The 16,834-nt window shown below is 37.6% G+C and overlaps 1 protein-coding gene across 11 annotated transcripts in view; it reads left to right on the top strand.

Moving 5' to 3' along the window:
• The window catches only part of KLF12 (KLF transcription factor 12), a 504,131-nt gene that overhangs the window by 303,887 nt on the left and 183,410 nt on the right, over nt 1-16,834 (top strand). For all 11 annotated transcript variants that reach the window (XM_081815036.1, XM_081815028.1, XM_081815035.1 and 8 more), the window contains one exon: nt 3,023-3,158. In XM_081815036.1, coding sequence (XP_081671162.1) covers nt 3,023-3,158 — 136 coding nt within the window. The remainder of the gene's footprint in view (nt 1-3,022; nt 3,159-16,834) is intronic.

Below are 16,834 nucleotides of genomic sequence, written 5' to 3'. Positions count from 1 at the left end.
GGAACTCAAAGACTAATGGAGGTTAACTAGAGTAGATGTTCCTATCCCACATTTAATAAAAATAGAGTAGAATTATGCAAGTATGTAGATAAGCTAATCATCTGACCTAATCAGCAATGCAGATTTTAAAAAGCCTTTCTAATTACTTCCTCAACTTGGCTGAAGGTATGGGTAAAAAGAGTTTCCCAGCATGATGGTAGCAGATGTATTTCATAATATTTATTGAAAATATTGGAAAGAAATCCTCAATTATGATGTTCCTGAAAAGTACATCAAAAAAGATATCATATTTAACATATTTTAAACTTTCATTAAGATATAAACATAATTTAGATGATCAACTCTCCCACCAGTTATTTGGAATCATTATTACAATTAGACTTTAGCTCTCAGAGCCAGATTGCTTATTGGTTAACTGCCTGTGTCTTCCCTGAGTTGTATTACTTATCCCTGAAAGCTCTAGTTCTCTTGGACAAAATGGGACCACCGGGATAGTCTCTGTTATTTAGCTGTTTGTTAATTTGGTATCTTGGCAAAGGAGTCCTAGTGCATGATGTTTCAACAACTTTAAATGTTAAGTTGCTGACATTTACAGGCATATGTAACACCACACAATATGTGATTTGGAAGCCTAGATAGATCTGATACTCATTTTCTTGGCAGAATTTGAGTAGTCATGAATGACTATCAAATGAATCATTCTACAATAGGGTTGCCCAAAAAGAAGCTATCTATGAATTCCTAGTTGAAATGCCTATATCAGTCCTGTGTGTTGTGCTACTTGAGTAGTAGTTGTTCATCTTTACCTTCCATTCTGTGAGCTGCTCAGTATCTTTCCAGCACATTCTGTTTAATAGAAGTTGGCCTGAGTGAGTTGCTGTTTCCTGCAGTCAAAATAAATCTTAAACGATTGGGTGCTTTCAGTGTCTTTGGAGTGACTGCATGCTTAAGTAGCTCTCTGTTATCAGATGCTTGTGGACCTGGTTACTTTCCTCTACAAAGTGTTTCTCCAACATCCGTCTTCTAGGGAATCTTCTTTAGAGATGAGATGGAAAATAAACAGTGTTTTGTGTCAGACAAGGACAACATTCAAAAACTCTTAATGAGTGTCACTGCATGATTCCTGGCATTTGAGAAAGTGAATGTTGCATTTTGGAGAAGTTGTGAATGCTGAGTCATATGACAGTGACTTGTTTTATTTGAGGACAGGGCCAGAAAATATAGATAATCCAATATATAGTCTAATTTATTGGCTAGTGGCTTTGAAACTACAATGTAGTTATACAACTGAAAGTCATAAGATGTGACACTTCTGTATGCCCAGACTCTTAAATCTCTACATCACAGTTTCTCAACTTGGGTGCTTTTGGCATTTCAGATTGGATAATTCTCTGTCTTGGGGGACTGATTATCCTGTGTATTGTAGGATATCTAGCACCATCTTTGACTCGTGCCCACTAGATGCCAGGAGCATCCCCTTCCCCTGGAGTCATGACAAATCAGACTGTGACAGGCCAGACGTTGCCAAATGTCTCTTTGGGGGAAGGCAAGCAATTTTTTCCTTGGTTGAGGACCACTGCTTTAGATTATTTGAATTATTTCCTTTTTCAGCTAACATTTACGAAGCACTTCCTTTGTTAAAAATACATTTTGGTATGTTTATATTTATAGGCAGTATGTACGTCAAATACACTAAGGCAGTAGGTTCAACAGATATAAGTTCCTTCCTAACCAAGTGTAGTTAGAAATATGTTGGAACTCTCTAGGTTTTTCTGTTCATATTGTAAGTATTAGGTAGAATCACGAGAAATTGTCTTTTTGTGGGTAAAAAAAAAATGGTGAAATATCAACATTTCCCAGTGTTTCTACCTAATGTACAATTTACAGTAACAGAAAAATGATTTGAGAAAAAAAAAATTATAAACGTACCCAGATGTCATTGTAACCATGATTTTGAGTGCATTTTGCTTTCCTTTGTAAGCAGCGGTGGTTTTAGAAATCCCTCATAGGCAGTTGGAAGAGCAGCAGTGTGGCTGCAGCTGGCTGGGGCTGAAGTCATATATTTTAATAATGTGATTGCATAGCTTGTGCTGTACTTTTAATTTAGAAGCTGTGCTTATTTTGTGCTTGAGGTGAGATCTGATGGAAATCCTAGACAGTGGTGCGGTGGATGCTAAAACTGTTCATAGAGAGGAGGAATGGAAATGAGATCTAAATTTTAAAAATATGCATTCACATATTAAATGTTGATGGTAATCCTTTCATTTCGAAAGATCCGATGGTCTCGGTCAACAGGGGTCACAGAACATCAGGCTATTTCTTGCTTTGTTGGCAAGTTCACGGCGGGAGGAGAATCGTATCTGGAAATACCTTTCTGAAAAATAAAATCGGAATGGAGATGAACACTTTCTAGCACATAAAACATATATTTAAAATGCTGCTACTTCTGTCATTTTTGTGTGCTAAGATCTCCACTTAGAACCATAATGAACTGTGAGACAGTATCCACTGAAGTATGAAAAATACCTAAAACTTCATGCTAGTCTTGTAAACCTTGTTCTTCCTTGAGCTTATTAAGAGAGCTGTAGGCAGATAAAATCTCCTCTCCCTTGGCTCCCCACCTTCCAGGGAATGTGCTAACGAGCAGTGAAATGGCCAGAACTCTGGCAGCAGAAGCAAGAAGGAAGAGCCAGGGGGTTGCACGGTAACTCACAAGCTACCTAATCAGTTTCTGACCACTCAGGAGTTGGTAAGGTTGTGGATTTTATCGTTTCTATTCTGTAATCGTCCCCTGAAACTGTTGAGAGCTGATGGAGGTTCTGTAAATCAAATGAACAAGGGAAAAAAGTCAGTAAATGCTCAGTACATAAAATGCACCACTTTCACAAATTCCTGGGATTTCTGGAGAAGTCCATGTGCGCGATAGGCACAGAAGAGAGATGCCATGCTTGATGTTGGTCCAGGACAAGGTTAACTTTCTGCACACTAATTTTAATTCATTATATATGCCTTTTTTTCCCAGCACAAATGGACCCCCGAGGCCTATCTCCCAGACAAAGTAAAAGTGACAGTGACGATGATGACCTGCCAAATGTGACCTTAGATAGCGTTAATGAGACTGGATCTACGGCCCTTTCCATAGCCAGAGCAGTACAAGAGTAAGTACCACGTTCTCAGGATGAACTAAGACTCGCCAAGGTGTTCAGTGGGTAATGGAAGCAGCAGTACCTCCTGTTCCCAGGACTTGTCCTTCTAGCTCGGGACGGGCTCACGCGTCAGCATCCTTCCATCCAGGCTTACGTTCTTTGGGGGCAGATTAGGGGAAAGCATGAAGTATTTTACATAGTTGAAAATCTGTGCTTTTATTAGAATTGAGGCTTCTGTGCATCTTTCCTAATAACTCCTACCTCTTCTTAACTCTGAAAAAAATATATTGTTCTTTTTCAATGTCACCATCCAATTATTATCAATATTGTTATTATTCATATGCAACAGTCAAGAGAAATAAAATAAGACAAGTATTATGATCTTGTTTTGATAGGAAAGTACAGAAGAGCTTTTTTGAAATTTTGAATTTGGAAGACAATGTTTCACCACTTTGAAAAATCAGAATCGTGGGTAATTTTTAAAGAGATCTTTTCTCTTTCCTTTTATCCAGACCCTAGAGTTAGATTTCATCCTTGTTAATTGAAGATAGTTGCTTTTCCATCATTGTCGATTCTGTATCTAGAACTGAACCTATGGCTAGTCCTTGTATATTTTTTCTCTGGAATAGCTTTTAATAACATAATCTTATGTAAGAGTAGGAGTTAAATAGCCACACATGAGTTAGCAGTTCACTCAAAATGATCTTAGTCACTTCCCATATTTTAATTCCTTTTCCCAAATATTGACTAAGTACTGACTCTGCTCTGAGCATTAGTCTTTGAAATCTTTAAACAACACACACACACATCAGTATGGCATTTTAGAATTTAAAGCATATGTGTGTATGTGTGTGTGTAAAATGAATCATACATTTCTATGTTCGATAGGTAATACATGTATAATATTTATATGATGTGTTTGTGCACAAATACAAATATATATGGTATATTAGGGGAAACAGGATATAATGGATCTAAAATGAAATTTGGAGTCAAAAACATTTGAATTCAAATTTACATTTAAGCTCTTAGTGGTTGTGTGACTTTTGGCAAGTTATTTAACCACTCTGAGATTTTCAGAAAATCAGAATACTTACCTTATAGCCCTGTTATGGATGTAATATAGTTATAAGATATAAAAATCAAGTCACAGAGTTTTGGCACATAGAAGGCTTCAATTAACTATAGAATTAGTATTATAATTATAGTAATAGTGTATACTATATGACAACTAGGAAATTAAAATGTGGCAAATATTGTTACTCTAATTGTACGAATGAAGACACTCAGAATCAGAGAAGTTAAATGACTCCTGCAAAGTCATATACTAAGTAGTAGCAAGACAAAGGTTTGGACTTCTGACTCCCAGAACAGATCTTTTCCTAAGAGTACCTGTCATGTTTGTTTCCAATAATATTCTTTCACTTCAACACCTATAAAAAGCATTTTTTCACTCCTTTGTTCAAATAACTGGTTATAGTCACTTAGTTTCTCCAAAGCAAGTGTTCATTTGAGCCAAGACAGGCATTGAATCAAAGGGGTTGCTGAAATCATGTTTAAAATTGTGTCATGCTGAGTCACCTCATCTCTAATTCAGTGATCAGCAGAGTTAATATGGTTTTGTGTGACCTAAATCTTAAGATCCATCTTTAAAATTAGACTAAATGATGACAAATTTCAATTCTAAGATGAATAGTAGGTTTCAGAGACATTTTAGTCATACTGTTTTCCTGTATCATTATAATACATGTATAGTGTGTGTGTGTGTGTGTGTGTGTGTGTGTTTACACAGGTGGGTGTGTTTCTTTTAATTCAAACTTTAAAGTTGGGAACTATAACTACGAAAATCTAAAGTATGTTTACTTTATTTGGGACTTAGATAGCAAATAATGATATTAGCTTTTTAAACATAACTATTTTTTCTTTTAATATTATGTGCTTATAATATATAGTGTATTTTAATGTGAAACGTTTAATAGCCTCAAGAACTAGAGCCTCATTTTCAGCCTAACCTCTCTGGCTTTCTTTGTGAAAACATTTTCAAGCCACAGTATCTTGTATAACTGCGTATGCCTGCCTTTTACAAAAGTTGCCTGTGTATCTAGGGAAATGCCAGATTCATTATTCATGTAAGTGTTTTCATTAAACGATTAGTAAAGAATACTGAGCCGTCACCTGGGAAGCCAAGAACGCCAGGACCCATCAATAGTTAATTAAGTCTCATTCAGGACTCAGTGTGTGTATGTAAACACCAGGAAGTGAGAAGATAGCGTTAGATGAAGCAAAGAGAATGCTCTGCAGAGACCTCTTAAATATGGGTGTATTTCAAAACTTACAGTAATACACTGAGGAAAATTTTATTCTGGGACAAATAAATATATAATCCTTGTTAGACATTTAAAAAAAAAATCTGTACTTAAGTTTACCCTAACCTACCCTTAGGTTTAAACCTAAGTACAGATTTTTTTTTAAGTGTCTAACAAGGATTATATTTAAGTGTATAGAGTTGTCAGCACGTCTTTCTGCTCCTCTCTTAGTTTCTCCTTGATTCTTTAATACATATTGCTGTTGGTGATTTTCTGTTTCTCTTTTCCTGTTTGCCTTTGGATCTTGATGCCTTCTATTAACGCAAAAGCTGTCAAACAAACAAAAATTCCAGTGTACTATGATCAATAAAATAATGCATTAAATAATAAAAGTGTAAAACATCAGCTTGGCACATACAAGATGAGAGGATTTCAAAAAACACCTGTTGACCTCTTCCCTGTACTTGGCAAAACTCTCCTGAGAGAGTCAGATGGGGAAGTGTGTCTGTGGGTGGAGAGGCAGTGGCATCGAAGGTTTATGTTTATTAGAGGTAGCATACTTTAAAGGCCTTGGGCAGCCAGTACATATTTGGCTTTCCAATCAAAGGCAAAAGGAGTCATGGTTTAGGAAGGGTTCAAAGGCTGGCCTCTTAATTCATTGGCCACCAGTGAAGTGTCAATCAAAGAGAAGAGGAAGATGGGGCGCCTGAGTGGCTCAGTTGGTTAAGTGGTTGCCTTCGGCTCAGGTCATGATCCCGGAGTCCCAGGATCGAGTCCCGCATTAGGCTCCCGGCTCAGCGGGGAGTCTGCTTCTCCCTCTGACCCTCTCCCCTCTCATGCTTTCTCTCTCTCTCAAATAAATAAATAAAATCTTTTAAAAAAAAAAAAAGAGGAAGATGAAGGAGGATGTTCGGGAAGATTGACACTAGAAATGGATGAAACTACCTTGTCCTTGACTTGTCCCTACAAGATGCTAACCTTTGTCTTCTTCCCCATTCAGGTTCATAGTCCTGTCAATAATCATTATAGTTTGAGTTTTTAATTAGGTAATTTACTTTACTGACATTGGTATATCTACATAGCATAAACCTTAATATACTAATACTTTTTTTTTTCTAAATGCCTGTTATGCATGTTACTTTTTTTTTTTTTTAGATTTATTTATTTGGGGGGTGGGAGGGGAAGAGGGAGAGGGCAAGGGCTGAGCAGGGAGCCTGCCATGGGGGCTGGATCTCAGCACCCTGAGATCATGATCTGAGACGAAAGCAAGAGTTGGGCGCTTAGCTGACTCTGTCACCCAGGCAATGCCCTTGCATTTTACTTGTTTTTAAAATGAACTTTTAATTTTTTAGTTTAAGAAACATTTCCTTTGATTTGAAATGCAGAAGTTGTTAGCCTAAATTACATCCTCCCCCCAGATATCAGATATTCCTGTATTTAAATAAAAAAGAACATCACTTGGTACTAGAGCAACAACCTGAGGTCACTTTGATGTGTATAGATTTATATAGTGAGGTTCCTGAACTGTGCTTGAACTAATCATTTCAACCATTTTCAATAATTCGCTTGATTATCGTTTATTGGCTCAGGTCAGTGAATTCAAATACAGTGGAAAAAGCCACAGACAGGCCCACACACATGCTCAGCCCTTTTCTTGTTTTAATTGTGCAGATACTGTCCAAGTCAGAAACCATGTGTTCAGTAATTCTGACAAAGCCAACTTCCAGCAATTCATAAAACATCTGTTTTGTTTTGGTCTGGGTTTTTTTTCCCCCCCAATGGTAAAATAGGGTCATTACCCCTTAACAACTTGACAAACATAATTATGAAATAAGTGTTTGGAAAAAGAGAAGTACAGGCGCATGATTAGAGCAAATTATTGTAATTACCTCTCACTCCAGGCAAAACAATGATATTTTTTTAAATAGGTACATTTTGGCTGTGTTACCCAGACCCTCCTTTTTAATTCTTTTTCTCTAATTCCAAACATTCATACTCCTCATTTGTTAACAGGAGTAGAATAATCAACTTCATATAAACTAAAGTGTAAGTGAATGAGAATATCTCCGGAGAGAAATTTCAATGTAACCAGGAACAAACCTTAAACTAAACGAATAAGGATCTAGATACAGGCATCCCCCGTTTTCCTAAATTCCCATTATGCCACTTTGTTTTTATGAAAGACCTCTGTTAGCACCTATTTTTGCTAGCTGAAAGAAAGCCAAAGAGGATTTTCATCTTTACAAAAAGAGGTGAACAGCAAAAATAGTGTTCAGTATTTTTTTTGCAGTAAGCCCTTAGAGAGGCAGCACAACTCTAAGCAGGGAGAGTGGCTCGCCAGGCTCCCTCCTGGGGAACCACACCCAGCATCTCAGCACCAAGCTACCAGAGCTTTGAGCTGTGTCTGTGAGCAGCCTTGCTTTATCTCAGTTTCTTGTGTGCCTCCATTAGCCAGATGTGTCCTCCGGCATCACAAAGGCCTCAGAGGTTATTTTGGGGGTCTGGGAATGCTCAAAAACTTTTCCATGTAAGTTAATGGTCATTGCCTCTTTGCTCTGTGCCATTTTGGCTTACGATAGGGGAACGTTCTACTTTTGGATAGTGGTGGAAACCTGTATAATACTTTCAGTAAGAGTGAGATGGGAAAGGGTAGAGTAGAGGGTGAGGGAAGCAGATGAAGATGTTAAGGACATATACCTGTGTTACTCGGTGTCAGTCCTTTGAGAATTGGTGCGTGCATGTTACTGTTAAACTCACACCATATCTGAAGAGCCTACCCTCTCTCATCTTTATTAAAACTCTCAGAGAAAAGAAAAGCAACAAGATTAGTAGCATTAGTAATTTTTTGCTTTGGCTAGCTTCCCTGATATTTGCTACTTGATAAAAGGATAGTCTTTTTAAATGGTTCATTGTCAAGTACATTTAAGCTAATCAAAATACTTCACTGTCTTCCTCCCCCTGTTTTTATTACAGTTGACCCTTGAACACAGGGTTGAATTATGCAGGTCCAATTATATGTGGATTTTTTTCGATAAATATAATAGAACGCTGGAAATGTATTTTCTCTTCCTTATGATTTTCTTCGTATTTTCTTTGCTCTATCATACTTCATTGCAAGCATACAGTATGTAATACATATGCAAAATATGTATTAATTGACTGGTTATGTTATTGATAAGACTTTCAGTCAACAGTAGGCTATTAGTAGTTAAGCTTGGGGGGAGTCAAAAGTTACCTGTGGATTTTTGACTGCCCAGGGTGTCAGCATCCCAACCCCAGTTGTTCAAGGCTCAACTGGGTATTGCTCATGTGAAGGTCCTTTCTTAAAAACTGCTTGAATTTCTGGAAATGAAGAGTATTATCTTTAGCACATTTTCACGTAAAGGATCTTTGAAAGAACAAGTATGGTAGGAAGTTAGATATCCTATTGTTATTTCACACTTTGTTGCTAGTTCAAACATCATGGTTCTTAATTTAGAAAAGTTCATTTAATGATAAAAAAGGGTCAGAAATCTTGGCGTGGTCAGTTAAGCATCCGACTCTTGGTTTCTGCTCAGGTTGTGACCTCAGGGTCGAGATCCAGCCCCGAGTCAGGCTCTGTACTGGGTGTGGAGCCTGCTTGGATTCTCTCTCCCTCTCCCTCTTTTCCTCACCCACTCCCCTACCCCATGCTTGATCACTCTTTCTCTGTCTCTCAAAAATAAATAAATCATTTTTTTAAAGGGTCAGAAATCTTGAATGGTATTTTTTTATTTTGTTCTCATTTTTCTTGTTCTGAATTTCTTGAACACACCCCCTCCTGTTTCTCTTAATGTCCTCCTGTATGATTGCATTAATGTCTTTTAAATTATAGTAGAGAGCAGTACAAGAGATGAGGAAGAAAGCAGAAACAAAGGAATTGTAACTGACAGCCTACTTTTTGGCAGATACTATGAAAACTCATGTAGTTTTCATTTAATTTGCTCTATGATCCTGTTTTTATCCTGCAGATAAAGAAATAGAAGCCCAGAGACGTTTACTCTATCCCCAGAGGTCCTACAGCTGATAATTTGCAGAGCTCATATTCATTTTCAAGTTTATCCGACTATAAACCCATATTCCTCTATAAAGGCAGCTTCTGTCTTTATGTTGTGGCTTTAATATCTCTAAACTGCCAACTATCTAAAATTAGCAAAGTTTTTTGAACTTCAAATCCCAGTAAGCACACAATTTTGTGAAATAATTTCAGATTTTTTTATCTTTAAACTCATTGTTACTTTAAATATAATCTGATACAGGGGGAAATAATTCTATCAGGTACCTTCTCAGAATTTTTTTTTTAAAGCTATTCCACTTCTATAAATCACACACATTATATTGAAATGTGAGGAAATATGAACATATTCATGCTTTTCATTATAAACTTCACTGGTACTATTTTATTTAAAGAAATTATTGTTGGGAAAAACGTGGTTTCGAGTGTGTTCTAATATACACATACATGCTGACATTCCCAAACCCAAAAAATGAACATCCCTTATAGAATTCTTTCTGTCAACCTATAAAAGGAAAAGTTTGTCCAAGGGTTAAAATCGTCGTGTGTCATCTTATTTTGCACCCCTTGACTAAAGATTTGAGAGTACTTGGATCATGTCTCTCTCTCCTCATCTGCTCATTAGAATGAACCCAACTGAGCTGATTGTGCCCAGAGAAAAAGCCAGGGAGCTCAACGTGTCAAAGGACTTCTGTTTTTCCTCTCAGATTTTTCCTAGATTCTTGTCTCATTAAGAGAAGCTATAGGTTTATTTAATAAGCCTAACATGTTTGGGACATCTTCAGATCCCCCCACTTTATGTCCTACCAAAGAAACAGCTATGATTCACATCAGTAGGTGGAACTGTAGATCTCTGATTGTGACTATTATATGGGCTCTACTGATGGGTAAATCTGAGAGGTGTTCATTCCCTCGCCAGGGGAGATAAATGTTTTTGCGTTGCTCTTCTTTTGAAAGAGCTCAGAAAAAGCTCCTGATTTTCAGTGAATGAACACAGATAAAACCTAAAGTCTATGCTTAGCCTGCATCAGCCCATCAGTCTCCCATGCCTAAAAAACAATTAAAAATAGTGATCACTGAATAACTCAGTCCCTGTGTGTTTAGTACTACAATGGAGACTGTTGCACCCACACACTGTCCCATATATCTGCTTTGGTGGGATTCTCTTTGTTCCTCCTTAAATTAAGAAAAGTGTGGTCCAGTTTGGCAATAATTTGACACTTGAACTGTTTCATGAGGTACTAAATTAAGTGATCTATTCATTTGATGTGTAGTTAATTAATTTATTCAACCCTGTGTTACATGCTGAGGACAGGATGAAAGATTCATAGTACCTTAGCACAGGGAGCTCAGCATTGAAAAAAAGAGATGAAGTAAAGCACGATAAGATAAAAGCGTAATAAGAAGGGCTGCAGTGAGAGAATAGAGGGGGTACACGTAACTCAGTCTGGAATAGGTAAGAACATTGATGTGTGGTAGGGGTGCAGCCGTTCCTAATGACTGGTGCAGAGGTGAGTGTAGCAGGGAGATGGGAGAGGAAGCTGCTTGGGGAGGTGGGTAGGGACCTGATCAGGAAGGATGAATTTATTCTGTAGACAATGGGGAGATGTGGATAGGCTTTAAGTGGGAACAGCAAATGTCGGTCTCAAGGAAGAAGGAAGCTGCACATGGTTGTGCAGGTGGAGCACTGTGCATCCCAAAGGGTGCTGAGTGCGACCGAGGTAGGGGAAGCTGGATGTGGGCGTTAGGCTGTGTGGAGGTGAGAGAGAGGGGTCACTCTTTCATGAAGATGTTCTCGGAAGAACTCTCTGATAAGACCGTGTTTTGGGAAAGACCTGAAGAGGGGTGAGGTCAGGTCACAAAGAGATCTAAAGGAAGAGCATTCAAGAGAGTAACAAGTGCAGAGAGACTCTAAGACAGGAATATTCTGGAATGAGTAAACAAACAAATTCGCTGACCAACTAGAGAACATTAGTTAAAATTCCTTATCTTAGAGAAGAAACTGAGCTCCATAGATACCAACGAATTAGTCCAGCATTCCATCCCTCGGGAGAGGGGCTAGGCACTGAACCTCTTTATCCACTCATACTTTTCCCTCTAAGCTGTGATAAAAATTCTCTTTTTCTGAGGGAATCTGAAGCTATTTAACCAAAACAAGAATCAAAAAGCAAACGAAAAAAATGCAAAACCAATTTTCCCTTTCAAAACACTTGTTTACTTTGTACTTCCTTCTGGCCTGGGTTCTTGAAACCTAGTTTTGTATCCCCCGATGATTCAAAAATATCCATTATCCTAGAAAGTTTTAAAAAATATATTATTACTGTACTTTCTAGTAGCCATTAAGTACTTTTTCCCTAAAAATGATGCAGCTATTGTTCCAAGGAAGAGCTTATCCTCAGAACTTTTTGATCATTAAAAATGTAAAATGAAATAAAAAAGAACGTATCCTATATGAGAGCCACTACCCAGGTGTTGCTGTTTTGAGAGGGATGTGTGTCTCTCAGCTCTATGATAGGCATTTTATACTCTATGCCTCATGCTAAACAGTCAGTTTGATTGACTGACTTGAACATCTGATATACTATAGTATAAACAGATCAATTTTAGCCTTTCTAACCACTTGGAAAGTATTGGGTTAACTGTGTGTTGATTTGTTTTTTAAACTGCCATGTCTCATTTTAATGTGAATTTACTACTTCTTGGTGATCAATTTAAAAATAGAAATCAGGCTTTTAAAGACCAAACTTTTTGTTTTTATTTTTATTTGAAGGGGATTCCAAAGTTACATCATGGATAGAATTGATGAGCCACTTTTATTTGATAGTGGCTATGTATTTTTTGCTACTTTTAGGTTTAAATTTATTTTGGTATTAGTAATTTCTAAATATGTTTCTAAATGTAATTTAAAATATGCTGGCATTTCATGTGGCCATACAGTATATGTATATATACAAACTGATTGCAAGTATTAATATGCTTTTAATTTCTTGACATTACTTCTCCATGTGAGATCTTTATGTAGCTTTTTTTTTTTTTTGCTGTATGTTCTACCTATAATCACATTGCAAATTTATGTACACTGTTTATATTTCTCATATATATTCCTAATGGGTGTAACTTGTGAGTATAGGTAGTCATTTCTCATGCATTTTTGATGTGTGTTGACATAGATACTCAGTGATAATGTTGAAATGTTAATAAGTTTCGCTACAAGTTCCCAGAACTGTTCATCACTATTTCATTTATTAATGTAGTCAGAGAGAGTACACATGATAGAAAACCATGCTGTAATATATTTGAAATTAACTCAATTCACCAGGATATAATCTCTTCTATTTTCAGTCAAATGCTCTAGACACTTTCTTTTCTTATTACTCTTTATGAGTTATAGCCATTGTACGATAATTTTCCTTTACTTCATAGCATTTTCCCACACACTTGAATCTCATTGAATACATTTACTTACATGCATCAAAGGAAAGTAAAAAATTGAAGGATACGTTTTCATGGGGAACCTGCTGCTGTATAGAAAAATCTAATACAGATGGAAAAAGATAGCTTGGATAAGAGTGAATCTTACCAGGTTGATGTTTTACCATGATATTTTGCCATCCTCTTACATAATTGCATAGCTGAGGGTCACCATCCAGCTGAAATGTAAGACATCATGCATCATGGCTTATCTTAAAAAGTAAACCCCAAACCATGTGTGGTGAGTAGTGGTAGAAATGCCAGCAAATTTTGAGACTATTTCTGATTGATTATCTGAAAAATTATTAGTGTGCAGGAAAGAATTCCAAACTTAATTTAAAAGTAATTATATATTCTTAGCTAAAAGGATCATTTTATCAATGTAATTTTTAATATTTGACTCAAATACTACTTCTAGATAGAATTCTGGATCTTGAATAAAATTCTTTCTGTCGATCTGTTTACCTACCTACCTACCTACCTATCTACTCACCTACATATCTTTCCAAATATCGGTTATTTTTGGCTGTAAATAACAGTAGGCCTTACTAGAGAGCTTAAACATGGAATTATTTTCCTAGTATAACAGGAAGTCTAGGATGAACAGGACAGGCTGGTGGAGGTGCTCAGAATGTTCTGAAGGTGTCTTCTCTCTTCCTGTTTTGCTGCTCTTCAATTGCGATTTTCTTTCTAATGGTTGTATGAGGTTGGCTCCATCTTCAGGCATTGCCCTTATTCCAGTCAGAAGGGAAGAAGTAAAAGTGCAAACCAAGTAACCATAGGAGCATACTAGCCAACTATGTCACTTTCTTTTAAAGATTTTATTTATTTGAGAGAAAGAGCGAGCGAGGGAGAGAGCACGAGGTGGGGAGGGGCAGAGACAGAGGGAGAGGGAGAAGCAAGCTCCCCGCTGAGCAGGGAGCCCGAGGGCTCGATCCTAGGACCCTGGGATCAGGACCTGAGCCAAAGCCAGACACTTAACCGACTGAGCCACCCAAGTGCCCCTACAATGTCTCTTTTCAAAAGCTTTCCCAGGGGCCCCGCCCTATGACTTCTGCCTCTGTCTCACTGACCAAAACTGGTTTGCATGTTCCCAATTTTTGGAATATGGCTAAGGGAAAGAAAAATATGGCCAGGACTGAGTCAGTAAACCAGTATCGTCTGCCACCAAGCTTAAAGTTTAATCCTTAAGAAAAATATGGTACCACCCCAAACCCAATGTCAAGGTGTTTTTTTCCTTTTTAAAAGAATCAGTCATCTGTTGCCACTATAATGCTATATAGACAGCCATTCCAAAACTCTGTGGCATATTACTGTAGGCATTGACTTTTCTTCCATGCCTCAGCTGGTTGGTTGGGGCAGGTCCACAGGTTGTTGGAGCAGCGCTGTTCATGTCTCTTATTTTTCTAAACCCAGCAGACGACCTATGCTGTGTATTTGTCATGGCAGTGGCTAGAGTCCTAAGAGGGCAACCCCAATTGTACAAACATATTTTAAGCCATTGTTCACAGCACTCGTCTGCCAACATCTCATGGCCTGAGCAAGGCCACATGACCTAGCCTAGCATCAGTGTGGTGGGGACCATATTTCTCCCTGGAGATGGGGAACTTTAGGAGAGTGTTGACTAATGTACTAATATTTTAGCAAAGAAAGGCTATTGTCTCTAGAAGCCATTAAAATTAGCTAATCTACCTATTGTAAAAATCTAATTTGCTAAATTTTGGCAAATTTTAGTCATGTTTTCTGATGAAATTTCTAGTTGGTTCTGGCGGATCTCATAAATTCTTCCCCCTAGAATCACTTAATAATGTATTTTTTTAATCAGTAATGACAAGTACATTTATTATGTCTTGATATCTGAATTTCAGAGGGTAAATTCTTATCTCCAGGGTTTATACTCTCAGAAGTGTTCCATTTTGCTAAGTATAATAGAGGGTATTATTAAAATGTAGTGCTTAAGCAGCTGATTCCAGCTGAATAAGCCAAATCTGTGAAATGTAGTTATGGCCAGTCTTTAAACTTAAGTTAACATTGATTAATCTCTTATAGTATACAGAATGGCTAAAAATAACATCAGCTCTTTTGCCTTTTTCCTCTGATTTCTGGACTTCTATAGCTATGGGCTACAATAGTGACAAAACACAAGTAAAGCAAAATTATACAGAGAATTTAAAATAAAATCTTTGAGCTAAAATTTCATAACGGTTTAGCAAAATGTATATCAGTCTCCAATTCTGCATCTATTTTCCATTTTGTTCTATATGTGTAATCACTGTTACAAGTGAGAGAAAACATGGAATTGATTCTCGTAGAGTTTCCACTTTCTGATGCAAATATAAAACTAATTTTATTTTTTATTTTTGAAGATTTTATTTATTTGTTTGACACACAGACAGGGAACACAAGCAGGGGGAGTGGGAGAGGGAGAAGCAGGCTCCCGCTGAGCAGGGAGCCCGGTGCGGGGCTCGATCCCAGGACCCTGGGATCATGACCTGAGCCGAAGGCAGACGCTTAACGACTGAGCCACCCAGGCGCTCCATAAAACTGTTTTAAATTCTACATTTAGAGGAACTTTTCTAATACATGATAGGAAAATACAAGCAAGAAAATTGATTAGAAAATATAAATGACTTTTTTAAATTCAGGAGGTTAAAATATCTTCTTGTCAGCTTTTACTGCGTAGGTTACATTTTGAGGTTAAAATATTAATTTTTCACTATATCTTTTAATGAGGCTTATTTATCCAAGTCAAGTTAGAGGACCAGTAAATGTTTTACAATATAAGACTATCCAGCAAAGGGGCGCCTGGGTGGCTTGGTCGGGTAGGCATCTGCCTCCGGCGCTCAGGTCATGATCCTGGAGTTCTGGATTGAGCCCCGTGTTGAGCTTTCTGCTCAGTGGAGAGTCTGCTTATCTCTCTCCCTCTGCCCCTCACCCCTCTTGTTCTCGCTCTCTTTCTCAAATAAATAAATAAATAAAAATCTTTAAAACAAATTCTTAAAAAAATTATAAAAAAAGAATATCCAGCAAAACTAGAAATTGTTCAAGAAAACAAACAAAATAGTTACTGAATTGAAACCGGGTAATCTCTTTACGTACTAAAATCAACAAGGTTTTTAAAAATATGTTTATATCTTTGGCTTTTTACTCCTGCATTTTTACCCAAGCTTCCAGATTGACACTACTTTGAAACAAATGTGGAGTTTTATATCTTGCCTCATGTATATCTTGAAAAGTTCAAGGTTATACTAGTGTTTTAAAAGGGATTGCATTAAATCATTAGTCGTAAAACTAACTAATTGGTCACATGCCCCCAAATCAGGAAGAATATATTGGAGGTTATGGAAGCAGTATAGGCATGAGCAACTCTGGGCCTGGGCCAGGGTATCAGTGGTGGCTTTTGAATGGTATAACCCTAAGCGTTATATTAAAAATGTAGTGCTGGGATGCCTGGGTGGCTCAGATGGTTAAGCATCTGCCTTCGGCTCAGGTCACGATCCCAGGGTCCTGGGATCGAGTCCCGCATCGGGCTCCCTGCTAGGCGGGGAGCCTGCTTCTCCCTCTGCCGCTGCCTCTCTCTATCTCTCTCTCTGACTCTCATGAATAAATAAATTAAAAAAAAAAATTAAAAATGTAGTGCTTGGGTGCCTGGGTGGCTCAGTCATGAAGCGTCTGCCTTCAGCTCAGGTCATGGTCCCGGGGTCCTGGAATCGAGCCCCGCATCGGGCTCTCTGCTCAGCGGGAAGCCTGCTTCTCCCTCTCCCATTCCCCTTGCTTGTGTTCCCTCTCTCGCTGTGTCTCTCTCTGTCAAATAAATAAAATCTTAAAAAAAAAAAAATGTAGTGCTTTATGGTTCCAAATTTATTTTTATTTTTTTT

The sequence above is a fragment of the Leptonychotes weddellii genome, chromosome 3 (assembly GCF_054177405.1).
Source record: "Leptonychotes weddellii isolate Sample4059 chromosome 3, ASM5417740v2, whole genome shotgun sequence".
NCBI lineage: Eukaryota > Metazoa > Chordata > Mammalia > Carnivora > Phocidae > Leptonychotes > Leptonychotes weddellii.
The sequence above is the reverse complement of the archived record's forward strand: the minus strand, read 5'-3'. Positions and strand labels throughout refer to the sequence as shown.